The 24,448-nt window shown below is 46.7% G+C and overlaps 1 protein-coding gene and 1 long non-coding RNA gene across 5 annotated transcripts in view; both read right to left on the bottom strand.

Moving 5' to 3' along the window:
- Window positions 1-778: 778 nt before the first annotated feature.
- Window positions 779-24,448, bottom strand: part of LOC147632095 (glycerophosphodiester phosphodiesterase GDPDL7-like) — a 57,260-nt gene continuing 33,590 nt past the window's right edge. The window contains exons 1-8 of one of the 4 annotated variants that reach the window (XM_086808681.1): window positions 19,431-19,814; window positions 3,486-3,610; window positions 2,890-3,397; window positions 2,755-2,796; window positions 2,365-2,667; window positions 2,109-2,251; window positions 1,420-1,900; window positions 779-1,331 (exon numbers count right to left, since the gene is read on the bottom strand). In XM_086808681.1, coding sequence (XP_086664807.1) covers window positions 1,027-1,331; window positions 1,420-1,900; window positions 2,109-2,251; window positions 2,365-2,667; window positions 2,755-2,796; window positions 2,890-3,397; window positions 3,486-3,610; window positions 19,431-19,509 — 1,986 coding nt within the window. In that variant the 5' untranslated portion in view covers window positions 19,510-19,814 and the 3' untranslated portion in view covers window positions 779-1,026. Of the gene's footprint in view, window positions 1,332-1,419; window positions 1,901-2,108; window positions 2,252-2,364; window positions 2,668-2,754; window positions 2,797-2,889; window positions 3,398-3,485; window positions 3,611-4,826; window positions 4,921-18,685; window positions 18,720-19,430; window positions 19,815-24,448 lie in introns of those variants that run through there. The other 3 variants (XM_086808682.1, XM_086808680.1, XM_086808679.1) reach the window with 3 other exon arrangements.
- Window positions 16,742-17,734, bottom strand: LOC147632096 (uncharacterized). The gene is made up of 2 exons (XR_015267420.1): window positions 17,036-17,734; window positions 16,742-16,979 (listed from the first exon to the last, which is right to left on the bottom strand). It is a non-coding gene; the product is annotated as an uncharacterized LOC147632096 (long non-coding RNA).

The raw sequence follows: 24,448 nt of genomic DNA, 5'->3' as shown, positions 1-24,448 counted from the left end.
AATTTCTACTGGTTCTTAAAAACAAGAAAGAACCAACAGCCCACATACGCGTGCACTTCAAAAATGGGTGCCTGAAAATCCCCAAAAACCACTGAAGGTTCAAGATGCAATCTCTTTCAAAATATTGATAAAGAGATTATCTTCATGACAAGGGAATGGGTGCTGTGAATCCATTGCAAAGTGGTACACTCTCTTTCAAAACATTGATAAAAAGGTTTGACAAGGGAATGGGTGCTGTGAATCCATTGCAAAGTGGTACACTCTCTTTCAAAACATGGATAAAAAGGTTTATCTTCATGACAAGGGAATGTGTGCTGGGTGGGAGGCCATTGCAAAGTGGTAGACTCTCTTTCAAACCATAGATCGAAAAGTTAATCTTCATGACGAGGGAATGGTGTTGGAGCCCATTTGCACTCTCTTTCAAAACAATGATGAAGCGGCGATCTCCATGACAAGGGAATGGGTGCAGGAAGTGCACTGCAAAGTGGGTTGCGACAGTGTGACACATGACCCATCTTCCATCCATCAGGGGTAGCGAGGATAGGAGCTGACATGTTTCATGATACAGACAAGCTAGCATAAGTCAGAATTTGCAGACACATGGTAAATGGCCATTTGCTGATTCAGCTATGTTAGAGTGAACTAAGGGCTGGCTGACTTGTCACAATGGTGCAACCATTCTGACGCAGACAGTCTCTGTACCCTCTCCTGATGGCAAATTCTCGCTCCTTCGACCAGCTACCATGACTTCAGGGAAAGCACATTTCAAACACCGGGATAAATATGAGAAATGCATTAAATGACAGAAATGTAGATACAAAGTAGTGTACGTGCCCAGGCAAAACTTCCCTTTCCGTCTTCCCTTTCCATTTATCCAGCCAGATGGAAGATACAATCTTCACGTTCATCACCAACAGTTCGCTGTCATTGCTCAACTCAAGCCTACTCAATGGAACAGACCAACTCTACAGTATACAGCTCATAAACGAACCAAAGGTCTGGTGGCATGTGAGAGTAAAAAGGAGCTCAGAAGACCAAGATGTAAACCATACTGAGCAAGACTACCAAACTAGTAGACAAGAAGGGAAACGGTTCAAAACCAGCATTTGATGTCGTTGCAGGTGCCTTTGCTTCAGAACTGGCAGATGTAGGCGATACAACTGTGACTACTGAGGGAGGTAATGCAGGCTCTGTAACAGCGAGCTCAGAAGCTGGTGGATCAGCTGGTGGAACATTACTTGGAGGCACAGTTTGTGTCATCAGATTCCCTGGTGTCACTAAAAACATTGAATATACATCCGCCGATGGGTTCAAGTTTCGACACTCATTGCCTGCAAGGTTTTGTGCAACACAGTTTTTAGCATGCAATACCGGACAACCATATATGTTATTAGAGACCCTTGAGGGTTGGGACATTACCCAAATAGGCTCTGGCTGTTGCAGGAAAATCCGTGATAATCCCATCAACTTCAATTGCTTGCACCATGGTGTTGAGCTCTAGCGTGGGGTCTCCTTCATAATCAAAGGGCAATGCAACAAACTCACTTCTCAAATAAGAGACATACACAGTCACATTCTGAGCTTTAAACTGCCCAATCACATTGGATGAGTTATCCAAAAAAAACAACTCATTTGCTGGCGTTATTAATCCTCTTGGTAAAGTTACACTTGATGCCAGTTGCTTGATTTGCTGCACACTTTCCTTCGTTATAGAGACATTCTCTGACTTGACTTTGTACACTAGCGTATAGGATGTCAACTGTTGGAGACGCTTAAGCACGGCACTATCTTCTGACTGTATTAGTATTCGGGATGACTTTCCATAGCCAGCAGCATCAAGGGCAGAAATAACAGAGCCGATGACATCAAGATGTAGAGATGTTTCTATGAAGTATGCGTTCTGCATGATGGTAAAACATCAGGGTAGACTGTCAAGTGAAAAGATGAGGTGACATGAAAGAAAACCCTTCTAAAGATTTGTTCTGAAGACATAGTAGTAAAACAAATTACATTTGAAAGAACGTATGGTCCAAATCTGAGCCCACGCATGGCCCCACGACTCTCTCTCTCTTTCACACGCCCACACACAGACCGCAAAAAAATCTTACTTGGATGTTAATGAAAACTCCTGCCTTTGATGCATTCTGGGATGCCCAAGCCAGAAAATCGGACAACCTAAGGATGTCTTGTGTTCTGTCAAAAGCAGGGTTTCGAAGGACACCAAATTCGTGCTCAGGACTGTACATCACAGCTGCAATAACACACAATACATTCAAAAGTGCCATCAGATAAAGGATCATAGAGGACACCATACAACCCCGCATCAATTAACAAGATGACCCAACCAAAGCATCTCTTACCCACCTTTCAGATTTTTTATCTCACTCCAAGTCATGTTGATGGAGAATAAACCTTTGGACTCCTGAAACTGAGCAATGCTACTTAGCCTTGATGGAAAAAACTCAGAGTGACGTGAAACATCTGTGCTTATCAAGAGATCTGGAGATTCTCTACATATTGGTACACCATCTTTGGTCATCTGGATCGGACAATCGATGTAATCTGCCCCATCCTTGATAGCCCCCTCATACGCAAGCTGTGTGCAGCCAGGGAAATTCCCGCTTGCTCCATTGTGGGAAACTATAACAGGTCCCACATCCTTGTTTTCTGAGAAGCACACAAACGTATTAACATCAAGTAATCCTGTTTAGATTAGCATCAAGAGAAGCTAAAGCATTGGTGCAGTATTCATACCTAGTTCTGATGATGCCACTTGAGAAAAGCTACTGTAACACCCTGCATTATTGGAGTAAAATATTAACATAAGTTGAGAGAAATCAGTTTAGCATAAAATCCATTCATAGGAGTCTAGAAAATCAAAACACAAACCAAAGGCCTCTGAGGCTGTTATTGGGAAGTCAGTGATGACACCGTCCACTATGGGACCACTGCCAGAGACGAACTGTAGATACTCTTGTATGGGATCGAAACTGTAATTATACACAGGTAGAGGAGCATCATTAACAAAGCCTGAGGCATACACTTCTAAACCCGCTTTGTGTGCATCCTGCACTAGAGTTGTCGATGGCTCCAGATACAGACTCTCGTCATCAACTGGCCAGATGAAGCCCTTCGGAACAAGAATGCCCGATGCAAAGCCTGCAATAGCCACCAAATTCTTCAAAAGATCACCATACGTTGCATTCGTACTTGGCTCCACCCCTGCTGCATCCAAAAACTCGAAAACTAGCTTTGTTTTCCTCTTTTGAGAGGCTGCTTTTATGCTTTTTAGAAAGCTAACTTCCGGTGACGAGATATAATTAATGTGCACTGCTTCAATTGCTGAAAGCACAAACGGTGCCATGTCAAGTCCATGCTCCTTGAAAAAACCTGGGTACTGTGCAAGAACCAACAGAAAGGAGCATCAGAGGGACCAAAATATCTTACGATATGGGAATTCTCAAACTTCAAACAGATCATCATACCTGGACATTTAGCCACACCAAATATGGAACCTTTAGATCATTCCCGATGCTAAACACATTCTCTAGCTGCAGGATAGAATACATCCCATCATAAACACTCGTACGGGACTGGATAGACTGAGTGGCTGAAAAACAAAACAGAGGAGAAATTGGTTAGCCACAGGGAGCTACGAGCCTGCATGTCCCACTATAAAGATGACAGTCCAGATTATTCTCCTAACCATACTTGTCAAAATGTCCCAACAGAATGGAAATCGTAGCTGCACGCCCCAATATAAAGATGACAGTCCAGATTATTCTCCTAACCATAGTTGTCAAAATGTCCCAATAGAGTGGAATCCCCAAAGTTCTTTAAACCGGCAAAGAATGAAAATGAAAACGGATCCGCACGATGTCCATGTCATAGGGTTAGTTGTGTTCCATAGACAGGTTTACCTGCACAAGCAGGAGGACCTTGTGCAAGATTACAACTTACTTAAAGATGCATCATGCACCACAATGGCAATGACACAGCTGCACTTAGGATGGCACTCATAATCTTTCCATTTGACAACTAGGTAAGACATTATTTTCACAAGTGCAAGCTTAGTAATGTAGCCTTTCCCAACCAATGCTTCCAATGTTGCTGTCGAAAGGGTTGGAAAAGGTTGGCTCACAAGTTGGGATGCAAACATCTCAGTGGAGTTGGCAACAGCTTCTCCCAGGTAAAAACGTGAGAACGGGGCGTGAGAACGGGGTTTGGACCTTGCCAACACCAAGTTTTTACAACTATGCTCCTAACTCATTAGGCACAAAACCCTTACAGGCTGTGCAAGCACTTGAAAGAGCTCAAACTCTTACAAAAACACAATAGAGTCAAATCCTCCTAGTGAATCTTTCATACTTAATAAGAGGCTTCCTAATTGAATGGCATTGGCATTCAAAATAGTCAAAAGATGAAAATCCCCTTTTAATACTTCCTTAATTCTCACCACATTTAGCCATCTCACATTACAACTCCTCTCTCTCCACCATCACATTGGTTCTGGCCGAGGCGAGTATCGTCATTAGCTAATCACAACATATCTTACTCTACACAGGATCATCTGTTGATCACATGTGCGGTCAGATGTTTTCATTTTACTTTTTCTTTTAGTTTTCCATGGCTATCTGTTGATCACATGTGCTGTCAGATGTTTTCATTTTACTTTTTCTTTTAGTTTTCCATGGCTCAATATATCCATGGTACCATTGTATTACTTTTGGTCTCATAGACGTTAATATAACTCTCTCTCTCTCTCTCTCTCTCTCTCTCTCTCTCTCTCTCTCACCTAGGAGCAAAAGCTAGCTCAAACAGTGTACCTATCCTTCTACTACATGCTTTTGATCTCAGCAAAGGGGTTGCATAGACACCGGGCTTGTCTTGCGAGGGATCTTCCATAAATCCTGCTAAAACCAAAATCATGCTCTTTAATACCTCACATCAAGTTGCAAATCGGTAGTCCTTATATAAAGGCAAGGCGGCTGAGCTAGTCATTTCATACGTATACATAACTGGCCCTATCTTAAATCATGTGACCAGCTTCCCGAGCCCGTTTGGTGTGAGAGGCTATGCTACTTTGCCTTGTTTGCAGAGTCGGTGTGTGCTTCTAAGCTCACTTCAAGAATCTAGTACCAAGGCACTGGCTCCTTGATACCCTCACGGGGCCTGCTATGATGTATGACACTTCTTTTTCGAAGAGGAGGATTAAAGGAACAATAGGCAGATTGCAAGTAATGATACTTTCACATACGATCGAGAGTAAGCCATTGGTGCCACATGAAATTTTACTAACCTGATTTGGGTGTAACATGCAGCGGAACTATGCGTAATGAAGGATCCTGTCACACAGTCTCACACCGCCTTCTTTATCTTAAGTTTCGCGAGTCTTTAGCAATCCACTTTTATCACTTCAAACTTTAAGAGATGGGGGAGAGAGATATAGAACTGTACACCTTATTGGGTCCCAAATTACCCACTAAAGGGGCCCCTCCTATTGCTAGGAGTATTTGCTTTATTATCTTTGAAGAGATAAATGGATTGACTTGGGACTGTAGATAAGCCAAACGCAAGACCTTGAAAGACCAAGAGTCAGGCTGAACTCTACACGGCTGTAGAAGCACCAATGATGACCGATCTCAAGCCTATGCACTCTTCCAATGGAATGTAGGAAGGCTGCAAATCTGATTGGGACTGTTCTAGGCTGTGTTTATGTGCTGAAAATGAATGAATGAATGTGCTTTACCTTCACCAATAGGGTTGTAGCAAAACGATGATATGTATGGATGCTGAATTCTGTATGAAGGCTGAAAATGCATGTATTTAAGCGCTTCCTTCCTTGACTGAATGCTGGCTGATGCGTTTGTTGATGTATGCTCTATATGCTCAGCTCCAAGAGACTGAAGACTGGAATGCTTATGAAATGATGAATGAATGATGTGAAGCAATGCTATTTATATGCACTTTAGGTGCTGGTCGGTTGGCTGTGAAGCTGGCCGACTAGCTAAATAAAGCTACATGACTTGATAAATGGAGGAATAATGGTAATAAATGCTGTAAAAAATGCTATAAAACATGGTAATACTTGATGATATTATAACGCTTCTGCAACGGTTTAGGTTGTCTATAACTCTATATGCATGAATGATTCTCTCCAAGTGGGTTAAGAGACTTGACTAACTCACTCACTCACTACTAAGGCTGAGGAATGACCTACGTAGCTCATGCCCGACATATCCTGAACTGAGGATTACAATGGGGTCACGGCGTATGACAAACATCAAATCCTAAAGGGTTCTACTGCTGTACAGTGTTGCACTAATGATGAGCCATCTTGTCACCGTGCACTATAGTACAGAGTGCATGGGACATTCCCTCCTGCTTAGCTTGGCGGCAGGTTCATGGCTTCCAAGTAGTCCGCCAACAACTGGGGATACTCTTGAAAGAACTCTTCGTCTAGCAAAACTGCTTGGTATAGACCTGACGGAGTCTACGACCAAAAACATGCTTCAAACGATGAAGAAGAATCTGCTCAAGCTCAATGACTTCTAATTCGTCTACCAAGTCTCGCTGCTTAGCGACACGTTCGGCTTCCAAGTAGTCCGCCAACAACTCGGGATACTCTTGAAAGAAATCTTCATCTAGCCATCTTGTCACCATGCACTATACTACAAAGTGCACGTGACATTCCCTCCTGCTTAGCTTGGCGACAGGTTCATGGCTTCCAAGTAGTCCACCAACAACTGGGGATACTCTTGAAAGAACTCTTCGTCTAGCAAAACTGCTTGGTGGGTACCTCGATCTCTCGGAACTTCGTATAGACCTGACGGAGTCTTCGACCAAAACCATGCTTCCAACGATGAAGAAGAATCTGCTCATGCTCAATGACTTCTAATTCGTCTACCAAGTCTCGCTGCTTTAGCGACACGTTCGGCTTCCAAGTAGTCCGCCAACAACTGGGGATGCTCTTGAAAGAAATCTTCGTCTAGCCAAACTGCTTCGCGGGTACCTCGATCTCGAAACTTCGTATAGAACTGACAGAGTCTTTGACCGGGACCATGCTTCCAACAATGAAGAAGGATCTGCTCAGGCTCAACGACTTCTGATTGGTCTATCACGTCTGGTTGCTGTTCATCTAAAACATCAAAGTCTAACATATGGTTTTAGCCAAGAAACATGGAAAACATCATGCATCGCCCAACTATTAGGCAACTTCAATTTCATGGAGACATCACTTAACTTTTTAACTATTTGAAAAGGTCCAAAACTACAGAAAGAAAGCTTGGGACAAAGTTTGCCCACCCGTTTCAATCTCTGTTTGGTGATATGCAAATAGACCTTATCCCCTTCCTTGAAGTGGACATCTCGTCTAGACTTATTTGCATATTTGTGAACTGAATAATGGCCAAGCTCAAAATTGAGGGCCAAACTGTATTGAGTACCAAACTCTACCGAATCGACATGCGGATTAGTCATGCTATCCAAGTAACTTCCAAAGATTTTGAGAATGGTAAACTCCTGAATGGTAAATGCAAGTGTTTTTCCTAACAGCATCGGCCACCACTGGTGGAATAGCCGACGCAATCTCGTGTGCCAATCACTCCACTGGGCACTTGGCATCGTCGAGAGCCACTTAAGTGCTTGGTGGTCTGTGTTGACTGTGAAAACGCGTCCATAAGGAACAGGTTTCAAATGTTTAAGTACTGACTTCTGTTCTAGCTTGCCCTTGAAAGTCTTGGAAAGACAATAGGGAAAATCGCTAGGAGATTCTGTCCTAAGGACCAAATCAATATGATGATCCTCATGAGGAGAGGGTGGAATACTGGGTGGGAGATTATCCTTAAGCAAAATGTCTGAATGAGAAAGGAGATCTAACAACTGAGGGACTGAAGAAGAAGAAGATGAGACAACTGTTATCGATGAGATAGAAGCTGTCTGGGCGTAACTCCTTCCACTCCCTTGCAGACAGTTCGTTGGGCCTGGAGATGAGAAATCATAGGAATGCCAAGAATGCTCCTATCCCCACAAATCATGACAAGCTCAGGAAAATCTTTAGAGATAATAAAAGTGTCATGCTCCCAAAAGAGCAAAGACAATGAAATCTCGTTGAACTGAGACCCTTTGAACTTGAAAAGAAAACTGCTATGCCTTTAGAGAAATGTGGGTGCAAAGACCAGGTGTAAACCTGTCCACTTCCAAATGATAGGGCACTAGAGTACAGCTCATGTTGGTAGCCAACTGGGGAGAGAGAGTGTCCTCAGAACTGCGCATGTCAAAAAAGACTATGAATATGGCGGCCCTTGGCAGATCTATAAGCTCGGATCAGGCTTTTCTGTGTGGTTGTAGCCTCACCCTCCTGCTTAGCATCAAGCACCACGGATGGCATGGGATAGGTAAGAGCTGAACCGTATTGGTGGTAGCATGCGGTTCTGGAGGAGCGGAAAATACTTATGAGGCTTGCTTCGCTTGCCATTTTTGATAATCCTTCTTACCATGCCCAATGGTATGACAAAAAAAACATCTATTGTCTAACTGGTACTTCCTTTGCTCCACTAGAGGAAGATATCCTCCAATGATGCCTGCTTTAGCCTTTTCCTTAGGGGTTTTCTTAGGATTGGATTCCTTACCCGCCGCTGAACTAGAGCTAGGACTGTTGGATTCATCTTAGTGTCCTTAGAAGACGAATTACCCTTCCCCGATTAGGGTTTGGTACTAGACTTTGGTTGTTTAGGCTTACCTTTGTTCATCCTCATTTCTTCATTTTGAGCAAGAGTCAAAGCTCGATCATATGTGCTCGATTCAAAGTTACAAACTGTGAACCGGATGTTAGGAACTAATCCACGAATGAATTGATCCATCTAAGCCTGCTCAGATAACCCTATCTGTTGTGCTGAAGTGATAACCTTTCCCGAAAACTGAAGCACAGGTGACAGTTGTGATATGGTCTGTATGGATACTAGACCAATGTTGCCACCAAGTGATTGCCTTCAGGTGGAGAGCTGCTACATGGACTTTGTCTTGAGGATCCGTTAACTTTGCCAATAGAAAATAAGCATTAAACTGATAAATAAATTGATTGACAGCTAAATGATCACAATTATCATCATACTTACTAAAATTCGGTTGAGTTCAGATGACGGTTGTTAATGTCACGGGATTCTGGGTGGTGGCAACTATGGGTGCGAAAACTTAAGAGAGGTGCTGATACATCAGATGCAATGCCTCCTTTTCCCATTGGTGTTCAAGTAACATGTCCAATGCCGGTCTTCTTCAAGCTTGCGTTGGGCTTCCTCATAGTCCCATCTATCTGCTTTTTCTTCCCGCCATCTGGATTCATCCTCTCGTCTTTGTTGTTCCATCTAAAAGAAGAGGGTGACGAAGTCGGGGATAAGTGGAGGAGTGGGTTTTGTTGTTGTTGCCTCCAAGAGATGGAGATGCTCCATAAGAAAATGGTTCTGTGCTCGGAGTAGAGCCATCTTGTCACCATGCACTATAGTGCAGACTGCATGTGACATTGGAAGGGCAGGATCGAAGGAGAATAGACAGGTTTGTTGGAGAACAAGCCTTATCCAAGTCCAAAAGGGCTACATGTTTTTTTCCGGAAATGATCCTTCAATTAGTTAAAGAGAAAACAGCCACAAAGGGCTAAGTACAACCACGAAGGGCTAAATACAAACTCGCCTCATATAAGGGCGGGAAACAAGTGATCATAAGGAGAAGAGATGCTTCTCCTCCGACTGGCCACTCTATGAGGAGAAGGCTATCTCATACAGGGGGAGGGAGGGGAGGGGAGAACAACAACACAAGTGGTCTGTAGTGCCAAATGGGGCCACCGCCTCTATCTATGAGGAAAGGGCTAGGCCTCCAAAGTCTCAAGAAGGCTTCCCGCCGCTTCCGCATGGAGTCCTCCTCGGGGCAAAGACCGAAAGAGGCCAAAACTTGCCAAGACAATGAAGAAATACCCACAACCTGAGGGCGCGGCTAGAGGAACAAGGACAAGCTGGAGATGGCGGAGAAGAGGGGAAAGGAAGGTAACAACGGCCTCGGTAGTCGTAACAAGAAGCTGCATGTCTGCTTCGAAAAACGAAAGGCAAGTAACGACGGCCTCGGTCGGGGGAGGAACGACTGCCATGGAGTCCTCTCGGGGGCGAAGACCGGAAGAGGCCGAAACTTGCCGAGACAATGAAGAGATACCCACAACCTAAGATTGCTACTGGAGGAACAAGGACGGACTAGAAATGGCAGAGAAGAGAGGAAAGGATGGGACGGAGGGCACAGAAAGGAGAAGAAAAGGAAAAGAAAAAAAGAAAAAGAAAAGAAAGAAAAGAAGAAAAGAAAAGAAGAAGAAGAAGAAGAAGGAAAGAAAGAAAGAAAAGAAAAAGAAAAAGAAAGAAAAAGAAAGAAAAAAAAAGGAAAAGAAAAGAAAAAGAAAAAAGAAAAGAAGGAAAAAGGAAAAGAAAAAGAAAAGAAAAGGAAACACAAAAAAAAAAAAAACGACGGCGAAGGGCAAGGGCCACGTGGGCTAAGGGAGAGGGGGGAGGGTGGTGCGCACACACAGAGAGGAGGAGGGAAGGGCTGGCGGAGAGGGACAATTGAACAGGCGAAACGGAGAAGAGGCTACCGAGAAGGAAGGGGGAGACAAGGGGGGGAGGGAGGGGGCGTGGTTGTCTATGGCGGAAAAGAAAACAAAAGGGCGCATAGAGGGGGGGAGGGTCGGCATTGAGAGGGGGGGTGGAGCAAGCATAGCTACAAAGAAGGAAAGGGGGGGGGGGGAGGCACAGGCAGAACCACCGGAGGGGGGAGAGGGTCACGCTACGACTTCGATTTTCGAGGCAATTTTCTTACCATGCAATCTTGGGAGAATAAAGGGGCTACATATTTATGTGTGTGTGTGTGAACCCACTCTTAGAGTGGTTCAATAAAATATCTAGATATTATATTGTAGTGACTTAAGGAATGATGTCATATAGGATAGGCTTTTAAGCCTATAAAAGCATTGTACTTGATTGAAGTAAAATACAAGCCACATCAATGAGTCGTGCAATCTATCTACATTGTCTCTCTCTCTCTCTCTCTCTCTCTCTCTCTCTCTCTCTCTCCCCCCACAAGGATTAACGACAGAAGAAACGTCATACAAGCTCAACACTGTCCAAAAGAGCCTCCTCGATCACATTGCTAAGTTGGAGGCCGAGACAGAAACATGGAAGAAAGAAAAGGAAACAATGCAGGAGATTGCCCAGCTTAAAGGCGAAGTAGCTTCACTGCATGAATGCCCAGAAGAAGGGGAAATCCTCGAGGCAGACAAAGAAGCCATGAAGGAGGAGCTCACCCAGACGATTACCAAAACCCTGGAAGCAATAAGAGAAGGATGGGTGGAAGTGGTCAAGAAAAACATTAAGAAAGAAGTACAAGAGGACACGCACACGGTCCAATCCACACTAGATGAAGAGAAGATGAGGAGAATCCGTCGCCTGAACATTCGCGTGACAGGTATTCCAGAGACAGAGGGGTGCACCCCTGAGGCGGACGGCCGAAACTTATGCATAAAATTAGGCCATGCGGAGGATGCACCACTTCCATTCACCAAGATATGGAGGACAGCCCCACCCAAGGACCCCACCCAAAGTAAGGCCCTAGTGCTACAGTTCGCAGACAAAGTGAGCAGGCAAACCTTCATGAGACAGAGAGTTATTCTGAGAAACCTACCAAGGGACCCCATCTACTTTGATGATGACCTAACTTGGATGCAGAGACAACATAGGAAATCATGCATGCCACAAATTAAAGCAGCACGTGCTGAAGGGAAAAAGGCACATTACAGAGACGGCCATGTATACATAGAGGGCAAGATGGTGGCATAGCGCCATGTGGCCTATGGGACACAGGAAATTATCAAGAAGCACAAGGAGATATATGCAGCAGTTTGGAACTGCAATGGGGCTCTATGGACACATCCAGGCAGACTAGAGGAGGTTATGGAGAACCGGGACATCATGTTTCTGACAGAGACACATGAAAGCACAGAGAGAGGCTTACCACAGGTAGCAAGGTACCAATGGGAATCAGTGTATAGACAGGGGATGCAACAGGGCACTTCCAGAGGCTCAAGTGGGATCGCTATACTATTCAGACGAGCACTACACCAGCGTACCAGGGTGGTGTCGAGAGACCCAGAGGCACGCTACATGTGGATTAGCCTGCAGCTCTCAGAGGTGAGAACAGTTTACTTGGCAATATGCTACTTCCCGTCGAAGGGGTCGAGATTCAACACAGGTCACATGGAGGACCAGATTGGAGGAGAGGGGCCCTTCCTAGTGAGTCTCCATTCGCCACTCTATCCCCGCAGATATCCTACACTATTCGACCATGCGGGAGGTTCTCCTAATGGGGGACTTCAATGCACACACAAAATCGACAGTGTGAATCATTCGACTTCACAGATCCCCTCATCCTACAAGCACTAGACGATGTAGATGCAGGGACCACGAGGATGTCAGAGGACAGTGGGCCAGAGACAGTACAGGTTATGGGCAACACCTTCTGGACCTCGGAGCTAGAGACACCATCTCGTTATTTATAACAGGATGTCACAATGGCCAGAATCGGGAAGACTCACATGTTTCCCATCATCAAGAGGCAATAGCACTATGGACTACATATTGGGCACGTGGGAGGACACAGACCTGATAGACTCTTTCACTATCTCTACATGCCCCATTGGTGCGGACCATACTTATTTGGCTTTTTCTCTTAGGAGCTCTCTTGATCTGCCACCCCCGACCACTCAGGCATCTCGCACCATCTTCCACTTTACCCGGGAGCTTGCAGACGTTTATGATTCAAAAGTACATGATGGCCTCTTTGGTATGGACCCTACAGCACCCATCGATGTACTCACGGCCCAGCTTTCGCACATACTGCACACAGCAGCTAGCCACAGCTTTCCACACCATCTCCAAACAGGTAAGCCACCTAGATCCGGGGACATGCCCCAGAATAGATGGTATGATAATGAGTGCAGAGAGCTTCATCGACATCTCCGAGCCCAGATAGCGAAAGGGGAAATAACACAGCAGCAGGCCAATAGACAGATGCGGTCTCTTACACGCCGTAAGCGACGCACATATGAGGAGGCTCAATACTGGGACATCTACCACATGCTCATGAGCAAAGATGCAGCCACTCCTTGGCGACGACTCAAAGAGCCACGCCCCCCCACCCCAATTACTGATCCTCAATGCTGGCAGAGTTATGCAGAAGGGCTTTATGATGTTCCGCACCAGCCACTCATCCCTCGCCCCACCGAGACTCCACCGACCTCATCGGTTTTCTTTACTACTGATATGGTATCTCAAGCTATACATAGATTCCAACATGGGAGAGCTGAGGATCACACCGGCTTACAGGGTGAGCATTTCATTTATGCAGCTGACACACTCTCTCCTTTTATTGCTTACCTCTTTAACAGGGCTCTGGTAGAAGGTTTCCCGGCTGAGTGGACGATGCACACTATTGTACCGATCCACAAAGCTGAGGACATGTTGGACCCCGGTAATTACAGGACTATCATGATTGGTCATACCTTGGCCAAACTCTATGGGGCTATCCTGGAGGCAGAATTGAGCACACACGCTGAGAGGGAGGGGCTTCGTGCCCCTAAGAGGCAGGTTTTCGGCGAGCCTTCTCTACTATTGATCACATTTTCACCCTGAGATGCCTGATTGACCAAACTCGGGCACGGAGACAGAGACTCTATTGCTGTTTTGTGGACTTCCGCAAAGCCTTCGACACAGTCCCGAGAGAGCACCTCTTCCACCGCTTACAGACACTGGGCATACCCCCGACATGATGCGGGGGATTTACAGATTATATGAGCAAGTGTTTGGACGAGTTAGATGCCCAGGGGGGCTATCAGATATATTTGCCAGCACCATTGGTGTGAAGCACGGCTGCCCTCTCTCCCCGACACTCTTTGGCTTATACATCAACGAGGTAGCAGACTACATCATACACAGAGGAGGCTCTGGGATTGACATCTCAGGTACGACTGTACACATTCTATTATATGTCGGACAGGGCTACAAAGGCATCTACAGGCCCTGGATACTTTCTGTGCGGAGCGAGGACTTCTCTATTCATCAAATGCCATAGCCATGTTTGCCTTCAAGCCTCCATTGCTTCCATTAATTGGTATCAGAGCCCCTATTCCTACTCGTCTAGAGCTTGCTCGCTCTGAACGGTCCCCTTGACTATAAAGTGGAGCTACATGAGCCAGTTGCAGCTACTTGGCTATCCTCCAATATCTATTGCCCACACCCGAGCAACGTAGGGCATCAGTTGAGAAGGCGAGGGCACAAGTGAGGCAGGCGACGTAGCAAGTGGAGGACTTCGTGACCAAGGCCTCTAAAAACAGCAAGGGAGCTGCCCAAAACGTGACAGAGGACACCCGGGGCAAGGCCGAACAAGTGAAGGACAAGGCGCATAGCTACGAGGAAGCTCTAGAGAGGGCGGCCCAGAAGCGAGGATCAAAGGTGGGCAACCAAGCGGAGAACATCAAGAATGAAGCTGCCTCGGTGCTAACAACTTGAAGGGGGGAAGTCCATTAGCTGATCCACCTTGCCTCTCCACCTACTAATGTCAACTACTCGACAAAAGAAATCAATCAAGAAAGTTTATTTTTTAATCAATTTGGATATCTTTTTTCATTTTCAACAATTAACCCTAATTACTTTATCATTTTTTTAAATTGAGGATGGAAATCTAGCATTTAAGTGTTGCTATAGCATGCTAAAGCATCATTGATCAAAATCCCTTGTTTGGAAACCCTAATTTTTCCCGAGCATTACATGTAAGAGATTAGATATTGCCATTGCAAACTTTCCTCTATTAAGACCTTCCCAAATTCATTATCTGGCCCATTCGAAATCTTGCCAAAAATCCACTCCTATCTGTCAACGGAGTCCATACGCGAGACAAGAAATCCCACACCTTCTTTGCCACTGGACATGAGATGAAAAGATGCGGGCATGTTTCCAAGCATGTAGTACAAAACACACAATTACCAAAAGCAATCCGCCGCTTTTGCAACTAGTCCCCCAATGGTAGGCCTCCAACTAGCATGCGCCATAGGACCACCTTCCCTTGATATGGAATCTTAGACCACCAACCCTATAAGATTACTTCCTTCCACCAAACCCTACTCTTCCTAATGTTCCATACCCTATTAGCCTTCTCAGTGATCCAGCGCTTATCTTCCACCAACATATAATACACTTGATTTGTTGCACGCTGGACAATGTCCTGAGGCTTTCTAAATGCCCAATCTAACCAAGGTTGCAGATCCTCCAACTAAGGAATATCACCAAATGGTGTAAGTGCTACCCTCACCTTCTCCCATAACTCTGCATATCCACGTGGAATCCGCGAATTTTTCGAAAAGACAACAAGCGACCTTTACGTGGCAACAAAGCATCCAGGATTCTCACTAGTCCCAATCGAGCTATTCTATTTAATTTTGGCTGCTCAACAAGTTTGTCATGCCACTCCAGAAGTCATGAAGTAGCCAACACCTCACCTGCCATAGAATTCAATTGCAACTGCTGATCTGAAGGCTTCCATTTAGTGTGTGCCAACACCTCCTTCCATGAGATCATCAAATAAGAAAGGAGAGGTGAAGCCACCACTCGAACCTGTTGGGAACCATTCACTACATCCCACCATGTACCATCAATCCTAGTATTACCATGCACAAGTGCAACCTCCTCTATGAGGAGCCCTTAGCCATTACCACCCATGGCTCTACACGTCTTGCAATAAAGGCCATCTCCTAGCGACCATATGTAATCTAACATCTAATAGGGCTGCCCCTCCACTCCTCTTCGGAGTAGTACCATGTTCCCAAGAAATCCACGTCTGCCTTGGCTTATTTCCTGCTCTTTTCCATAGCATAAATCGAATTGGTTGTTGTATCAGATGCAAAAATTTGCTTGTCCATGGCAATAAAGGCAAGAAAAAAGATATCATGCTAATCATAATGAATTGTGTCACTTTGAGGCGAACATGCAGAGGCCAACCCTGAGATTTCAAATACACAAACTTATCATTTATCCTTGCAGAAATCCATGCCAACTCCAATCGGATAACCCAAGTGACGTGTGATGCATCCCCTTTGTATGACATGCCCATTCCATCCCAAACCAAGCAAATCACTCTCTGTACAGCTTATTAGAGCAGACTTTTGCATATTAATGCATAACCCGCTCATTGGTGGGGAGCCCATCCCATCCTGGACTTTTACCTTTAGGCAAATGCTTCAACACAGCTTCCATCTCATCCTTAGAAATATCTCTTTCCAATTCATTTGCAAAAACATCTAATACCTGGTGACGAGCCGAGTGAAACAAAGACTCTCTAGTTGTAATGACATCTGAAGATATGACCTCCTGCAGACCCAACAAATGGCGATAAAAGTCCATACACACATCTAGAACACAAGCAAGAACAATAATCAATACTCCTTGCCTATCTTGCATCCTGACAATATTCTCACGTGCATGCTTTTGCTGCAAATGAGCGCTGATATGTGGAAGTCCCATAATGAAATCCATGGAAATACTTTCCCACTTTTGAGAATGGAATATCCATAAGGATGTAATAGTCCAACAGATTTAAGGCACTTTGCCTTATTAATCTGACATTGATTACATTTGACCACATAATTCTAAACAAAATCCTTCATTTTTTGCCAATAAAAAGTCCTAACTAAAGCCAAGGTATGTTGTATGCCCGGATGTCATGTTGATGGTGCATCATGACACTCAAATAGGATCCTCGGTTTAATTTCCGACACATCCGGTACGCAAACCTTTTCATTTTGAAATAAAATACCATTTTGAATAAAAAATTGATTGTCTTTTCCTTGATTCAACATGTTTTGATTTTTTATTCTTGGACGACATTCTGGGCTCCACCAACACCTCCCGACATGTTTTGATTTTTTATTCTTGGACGACATTCTGGGCTCCACCAACACCTCCCCAATAGTACGCATGGCCAATGGTAACAATTTCCACATAGTTGATGGAAATTCTACAACCTCCACCCAAATAGGACATACCTGGCGCAACATATCTCTATACTCTGCCATAGGGCGCCAGGATAAAATATGCAACAGCTGTCCATCTAGGAATAACGGGACTTTTTGCATAACCAAATCTCGAACTTCTTTGGATAAGAATAGGACCTCATAGAATCCTCTGGGACCGTCAAAGATCTTCTCCACAAAATTACATCTAATAAATCATGTAACCAATCTGTAATCCTGTTGAAGAATGGAATTCATCCAATAAAAAGAAAATTTCGACCTTGTTATGAAAGGATTCCACTTGTGCCACAAACCGCTATGTTTCCACTCGGGCATCTACCACTTCCTCTATTGGAACCTTGGTAGCCAGCCCTAACATGATTTGCCATCACATATGGCTACAGAATCTGATTAGCTTGTGCAACTCGAAAGTCAAAAGCCACCTCATGGTTCTCTTCTTGAGGTGCATCAAGAAGCAAGGTATCTTGATACATTCGACCACCCTCCTTCCCTCCATATTCACCTTCGATCAGTCTCTGCCTTTTAGCCTGGTAATCAGACTCTGGCTCTAGCCCTCCATCCTCAAACTTCTCAGCATCTTCTGTTGAGACATGTGCCTCTACAAAATCCATATCTATGATTCCCTAACTCAATTCCACTCCTCAACACCGAAAATTAATGCTTCCACCAGAAGAAGAAGAAGAAGAAGAAGAGTTACATTTCAGCCCTCCAAAAAGAGGAGAAAATCCACTGCACGGATGGAAAATCTGTCTGCACGAATGGATCCGATAGAGGGGTAAAACCCAAGCATGGATGGTGGAGCCACTTCAGGCTCACCCACAAAGAAATTAGGACAAACACAAACACTGTGCCACTTCAGGCTCACCCACAAAGAAATTAGGACAAACACAAACACTGTGCAGGCTGAAAATCTGTGCGCACGACCGCAATCGCGAATTCTCCACTGCTCGGACAGAAAATCTATCTACACAAATGGCTCCAAAAGGGTGGTAAAACCCTAGCACAACTACTGGAACGGCTTGACACTCACCCACAGAGAAATTAGGACAGATACAAACACTGCGCAGGCTGAAAATCTGCGCGCGCGACCGCGATCTCTCTACACGAACTATTCCCTTAACAACTAACTACACCATATAACGGACTACGGAGTTGATATAGGTTTTTAAATGGTAGAGACAGGCGGGTGGCCTTGTATTATTACAGACTAATTTTATGTGCCTACATGCCTAGAGGGTGGGCAGTTCATGCAGGTGCGCCAAGATTCTTTACCTCGTAGCGGATTTACGCTTTCATGGGTTTTCCACCATGTTGCTGTATAGACCACGGAGGTTTTCATCTAGCACTTCTTGCAGTGGTAGGTGACTCAAGATTTTTCTTGGTTTCACGCGGAAATGAAAGAGAGCTGGAAATTGAGAGGAATTATACCTTGAAGCTGCAGTCGGCTAGTGAAACGAGGGAAAAAACCCATATCTCTCTCTCTCTCTCTCTCTCTCTCTCTCTCTCTCTCTCTCATCGACATCGTCTGAACCTGCTGCACTAGGGTGGCCATACTTACAGAGTGCACAAAATAGTTACCTTTTGGATGAGCATTCATTGAGCATGTTGTGAGCCCTAGTTTAAGGATTACTCAATCAATGCCATCACGGTTCAGGTCATTCCTTTGCAGCCAGTGTATGGTCCCGCCCTAAGCGCCCACACAAACGCAACCCACTTGGGTTATAATTTGTACAAGTGTCTAGGCAGGTTATAAGGCCAAGAGCCAGGCGTCATAGGACCCACTCGACAAAAGCAAGGCTGAACAAGCAAGCTCCAGGCTCCTTAGGCACATGCAGGACAGGCTGTGCAGCATGGAGAACATTCAGGACAGGCCTGGCTTCTGCTGGGCCAGCCAAACAGCCACCTGGCAGGCCGTACAGCAATCGGGCCTGGTCATGGGCACCATGGTAAGCCTGCTTGACATGCTCCTCGATCAGCCCATGACTTGAAAACAGCCTTCCTGAACATTCTGGGCAGCACAGGACCCACTCGACAAAAACCAGGCTCAACAAGCAAGCTCCAGGCTGCACAGCATGGACAACATTCAGGACAGGCTGGGCTTCCACTGGCCCAGCCGAACAGCCACATGGCAGGTCGTGGGCACCATTGTAAGCCTGCTTGACCTGCTCCTCGATCAGCCCATGACTTGAAAACAGCCTGCCTGAACATTCCTTTGCAAGCGACCTTGCCTTGCCTCATTCCTCATCCCCTAAATATTGAAGTACAAGCATCAGCAGCCTTCAACAGAAGCAAAGATCACCAGCATGAAGTACAGAAATCAGGCCTGGTCGTGGGCACCATGGTAAGCCTGCTTGACCTGCTCCTCGATCAGCCCATGACTTGAAAACAGCCTGCCTGAACATTCCTTTGCAACCAATGAAGGGCCTCAAAAGTGACCTTGCCTTGCCTCATTCCTCATCCCCTGAATATCGAGATACAAGCATCAGCAGCCTTCAACAGCAGCAAAAATCACCAGCATGAAGGGCCTCAAAAGTGACCTTGCCCTGCCTCACTCCTCATCCATTTAACGTCGAAGTACAAGAATCAGCAGCCTTCAACAGAACCAAAGATCACCAGCATGAGCACCTAGAACCTCACGAGCAACGTGTCTAAGTCTTCCGCAGCCCAGCAGCCACCCAAGCGTAGTAACAGCTCGGGTGAGCATAATCACACCTTCCGTCAGCCTAGAACTCATAAGGCTGAATCCAAAAAGATAAGCTCAAAATTCACGTGACTACTTAGTCACCAGCATTGTTCTCATTATAATCTGGCAGTACAAGCAAATACTCTGAAAGCTGGGAGCCCTGAGTGGGTTAGTTGGAACCCAATTGGGTGCTCAGTCTCTATCTCTCTACTCTTATCTCTTTCCCCTTGCTCTATGGGCTGCCCACGGTGCTGACCACTTTGCCCACTATGCTCAATTCAGCCTGCCTCTTGTGCAGCATGTGTTGAAATGTTGGGTCTGCGTGTGGGTGCCCACGGTGCTGACCACTTTGCCCACTATGCTCAATTCAGCCTGCCTCTTGTGCAGCGTGTGTTGAAATGTTGGGGTGAGTGGCAAGATTTCACTCATAATGTGTGTTTGGCATTTGTGGGAGACGCGTGTTCTCCCAAGAAATTGTCAAGTAAAGTTTAATTTATTTTTTCTCCAATACGGTCCCTTCCAAAACGGTCCAATCAACTCTGTCATATGCTTTCTCAAAATCAAGAAGCAAAACAGCCATGCCCTCCCCCTAAGTCTGGCTGTAGCTGTCACCTCCAAAAGATGATAATGTTATTCAGGATGTTGCGGTCCTGGATGAAGCCAGTGTGGGTAGCATGGATCAAATCTGGGAGGCAAGGCTGAAGGTGCAGGCTGATTGCCTTGGCCAGGATCTTGTATGCTGTCCCTAAGAGGGTGATGGGTCTCCACTGTTGGATCTCCACGCGGTCACCACCCTCCTTCACAATAAGGCATATCAGGCCCTTGGATATGCGTTCGGGGAGTAAGCATGTCTGCATAACCTCATTGAAAGCAGCCCAAAAGCCTGCTCCCATGAGGTCCCAATGGTGGAGGAAGAGGGATGGCAGACTCTCTCTCCTGGGCACTTCCTGCACGGAAAGGCCTCCAATGCGGCTGCTAGCTCATGTCAAAGGATGGAGAATCCAAGTGTGTCCACAGGTGCACAGAGACACAAAGATGAACGACATCAAACTCATTGATGAGCCACCTCTCTCTGAGGGGAGTCTGGGTCAGCAGTGAGCACGGAACTGTAAAAGGTTGAGGCCACCTCTTGGACCTGCTGAGGTGAGGCTCCGATGCAAGTGCTCGAATCCCCTCACTGAAAGAGGGGTCCTGGGTCAGCAGTGAACCACTGTAAAAGGTCGAGGCTTTCCTCAGACCTGCTGAGACTCTGATGCAATAGATCTGCCGGTCGGGCCGACGAATAGCCCGAATCCCCTCTTGCCAAAAGTGGGGGTCCTGAGGCAGCAAAATACTCACTGAAGAACCTGTCCTGTCCCTTGCCTGGGACCCAAAAGAAGCCCGTGCATAGTATCCGTACTCAGTCTGCTGCTCCTCCAGGCTCTCCAGTGAGGTGCACGCTGCCTCCATCTGGGAGTGAACCCGGCAATGTCCTGTCCCCCACCTGGGTCCATAAAGAAGCCCATGTGTGGTATCCATACTCAATCTGCTGCTCCTCCAGGCTCTCCAGTGAGGTGCAGGCTGCCTCCATCTCGGCGTGAACCCAAGGACTCGTCCAGAAAGAAGCCCATGTGTGGTATCCATACTCAATCTGCTGCTCCTCCAGGCTCTCCAGTGAGGTGCAGGCTGCCTCCATCTCAGCGTGAACCCAAGGACTCTCTGGGGTCTGCTCCTGAAGCCGCTGCAGAGAGGCCAAGTTGCATCGAATGCTGCTCTCTCCTGCTCTCTGAATGCCCTGAGCCACTCCTGGGCGGAGGTCTGAAGGAAGAAGCTAGTCCGCACAGCATCCAGATTGGTCATTGGCTGTCTAGGAGAAAAACTATGGGAGGTCCAGAGATCTCCTTAATCCGGGCGGAGATGGAGGGGTTCTGAAGCAGGAGCATGCAATATGCAATCCTTGAGTCTGTCAGCCTGGCTCGGCTGGGTGAAGTTGAGATCAGTAGTGCAAGATCGGAACATGTCATGACGACAAGGATGCCAATATGCCTCCCCTTTTGCAACTCCTCGTCCACATAGAAACGGTCAAGACAAGAAAGAGTAGGCGTCTCAGCATCGGCACATCGGTTGGGGCGGAAGGTGGTGAGGCTGCCCTGAGTGCGGCCAAACTCAGGAACATGTCAAGTGTCCTGGCCACGGATGTGGAAGAGAAGCTCCTCCCAAGTGGCCCCCTCGGGGCTAGAGACTGCCGGGATAGGGCACCCATCACTGCGGTCTTAGGGATCCTCAAGCATGTTGAAGTCTCCACCCATGCACCATGAGTCTGCCATGGTGGGGAGTCTCTGCCCGCACTTGGAGCCAGAGGGTCGGGCGCTCAGCAGCCCCATTGGGGGCGTAGATGTTGAGAAGCTTGAGTCGGATTAACCACTGGACACGGCTAGGGATGATCGCGCCTATTTACTCTTACATCAAGGGGAGTAGGAAGAATCTTCCTGCAGTTGCGGGTCCTTCCAAGTTCCTGCAGTGAGATGATGCTCCTGACCCATGAGAATATCAAGATCACCACCAACCAGTGCTCTCTGAAGCTCCTCTTGGATCCTTTGCGCACCTCATTCGATAGGCGCCACCCAAGCCTCGAATGTTCCATGAGGCAATCCTCATGGCGGAAGTTGAGGTGGCATGCAACGGCCAGGGACTCTTGCCAGGAAGAATCTTCCTGCAGTTGCGGGTCCTTCCAAGTTCCTGCAATGAGATGATGCTCCTGACCCATGAGAATACCAAGATCACCACCAACCAGTGCTCTCTGAAGCTCCTCTCGGATCCTTTGCGCACCTCGTCCGATAGGTGCCACCCAAGCCTCGAATGTTCCATGAGCCAATCCTCATGGTGGAAGTTTAGCTGGCATGCAACGGCCAGAGACTCCATCAGCCCCTGCACCTTCGTCGTTCAGAACTAGCTACAAGGAGGGGTAGTGGCTATCCTCCCGTGGTGGTGGCTTTGTGGCTCCACTGCACAAAGGCCACTGCCCGCACCTTCTCAAGCAAGATTTCGGGGGTAGTGAAGGTGCCTGCCTGTATGTGCTCTTCTCAATGAGAAAGTTGAAAGTAGATGAATAGATGAAGCCCCTTCCACTTCGGGAGGAGGCACAGAAGCTCCATCCTAGACATAGGCCAGGCCGCCTCCATGGCATCAGTAACAAGAGCATCTTGGCGGATATGAGAGTGCTATGTTGCCTACTCACCGAGAGTGGTCTCCACCCCCACATCAGTCCAGGTGACTCCGGCTGTCACGCTCAAGGGAAATGAGAAAATAGTGGCTCCTACATCCTCCGGGGTGGGGGACTCCTCTACACTGAAGGCAGACAACAAGAAAGTCCAGAGAGTGGGAGGAACCACCTCTCTCATATGTCGCCAAACTCGCTCATGCGCATCCAACTCTTGTGAAGATGGTGCGAAGGGAGTTGAAGAAATCTGTAGCAATGGCTCTCACATGGGTGGCGGCGGGTGCGGGGGGGGGGGGGTGGGGTGATCTGTGACAATGGATCCACCTCGACCTCACAACCTGCATATACCATCCCTTCGCCTGTCCTGCATCCTCCGGGGTGGGGGACTCCTCTACACTGAAGGCAGACAACAAGAAAGTCCAGAGAGTGGGAGGAACCACCTCTCTCATATGTCGCCAAACTCGCTCATGCGCATCCAACTCTTGTGAAGATGGTGCGAAGGGAGTTGAAGAAATCTGTAGCAATGGCTCTCACATGGGTGGCGGCGGGTGCCGGGGGGGGGGGGGGGGGGGGGGGGGGGGGATCTGTGACAATGGATCCACCTCGACCTCACAACCTGCATATACCATCCCTTCGCCTGTCCTACGATCCCAAACAAATCCCCAGTGACCCTGTCTCCCACCTGTGTCCAAAAGGAGGCTCTAGCATGGTATCTATACTCCATCCTCCGCTCCTTGATGGATCTGAGCTCTATAGACTGTACGGGTGGCAACCAACTGACCCTCAATCCATGGGCTATTTAGTGCACTCTCTTGGCTACAATAAGGAAGCTACGCTCGGCCGGATGCTCCTTTCCTGCTCTCGAAAGCTAGCCAATCTACTATGCATTGTCTTGTGTCATAAATTGCTAATCTCTCCAAGGCCTGCATCCAAGGCGCCTCTGACTAATCCAGGGTGAACATCCAACCTCTCCCAAATCTCCTTTATCCCGTTGCATGTCCAAGAGTCTTGCATGAGGGCTGTCAGGGATCCAAGTGCTCAAATGTCTTTTGTACCTCCGAGGATAGAATAACCAGAGCATGATTGGAGAAAGTAGTGCCTGCCAAAATACCAATCATGCCACCACATCCACAACAAGCCCACTATAACCATTTGGCCACCCAATTGGTCCACCCGTGCTTTCTCATTATGTATGTACATTGGACTGGTGTCCGTGGCAATTGCATTGCCGAGGATTGATGCCACTCATGTGATACTGTGGACTTGGCTTTCCATTGGGACTTGTGCCTATGTGTACATGCCCGGAAATGCCTTGAGGATTGGTGTTCCATTGGGTCTAGTACCTCGTGTACCTGCCTAGAGCATGTCTATTTTGGTATAGTCTCATGAACGGGGGATTGTCCATACCAATGTTGCATACGCCGAGGATTGATGCCACTCATGTGATACTGTAGACTTC

This window comes from Cibotium barometz, chromosome 14, assembly GCF_041138505.1.
Source record: "Cibotium barometz isolate CiBa-2024 chromosome 14, ASM4113850v1, whole genome shotgun sequence".
NCBI classification, from domain to species: Eukaryota; Viridiplantae; Streptophyta; class Polypodiopsida; order Cyatheales; family Cibotiaceae; genus Cibotium; species Cibotium barometz.
The sequence above is the reverse complement of the archived record's forward strand: the minus strand, read 5'-3'. Positions and strand labels throughout refer to the sequence as shown.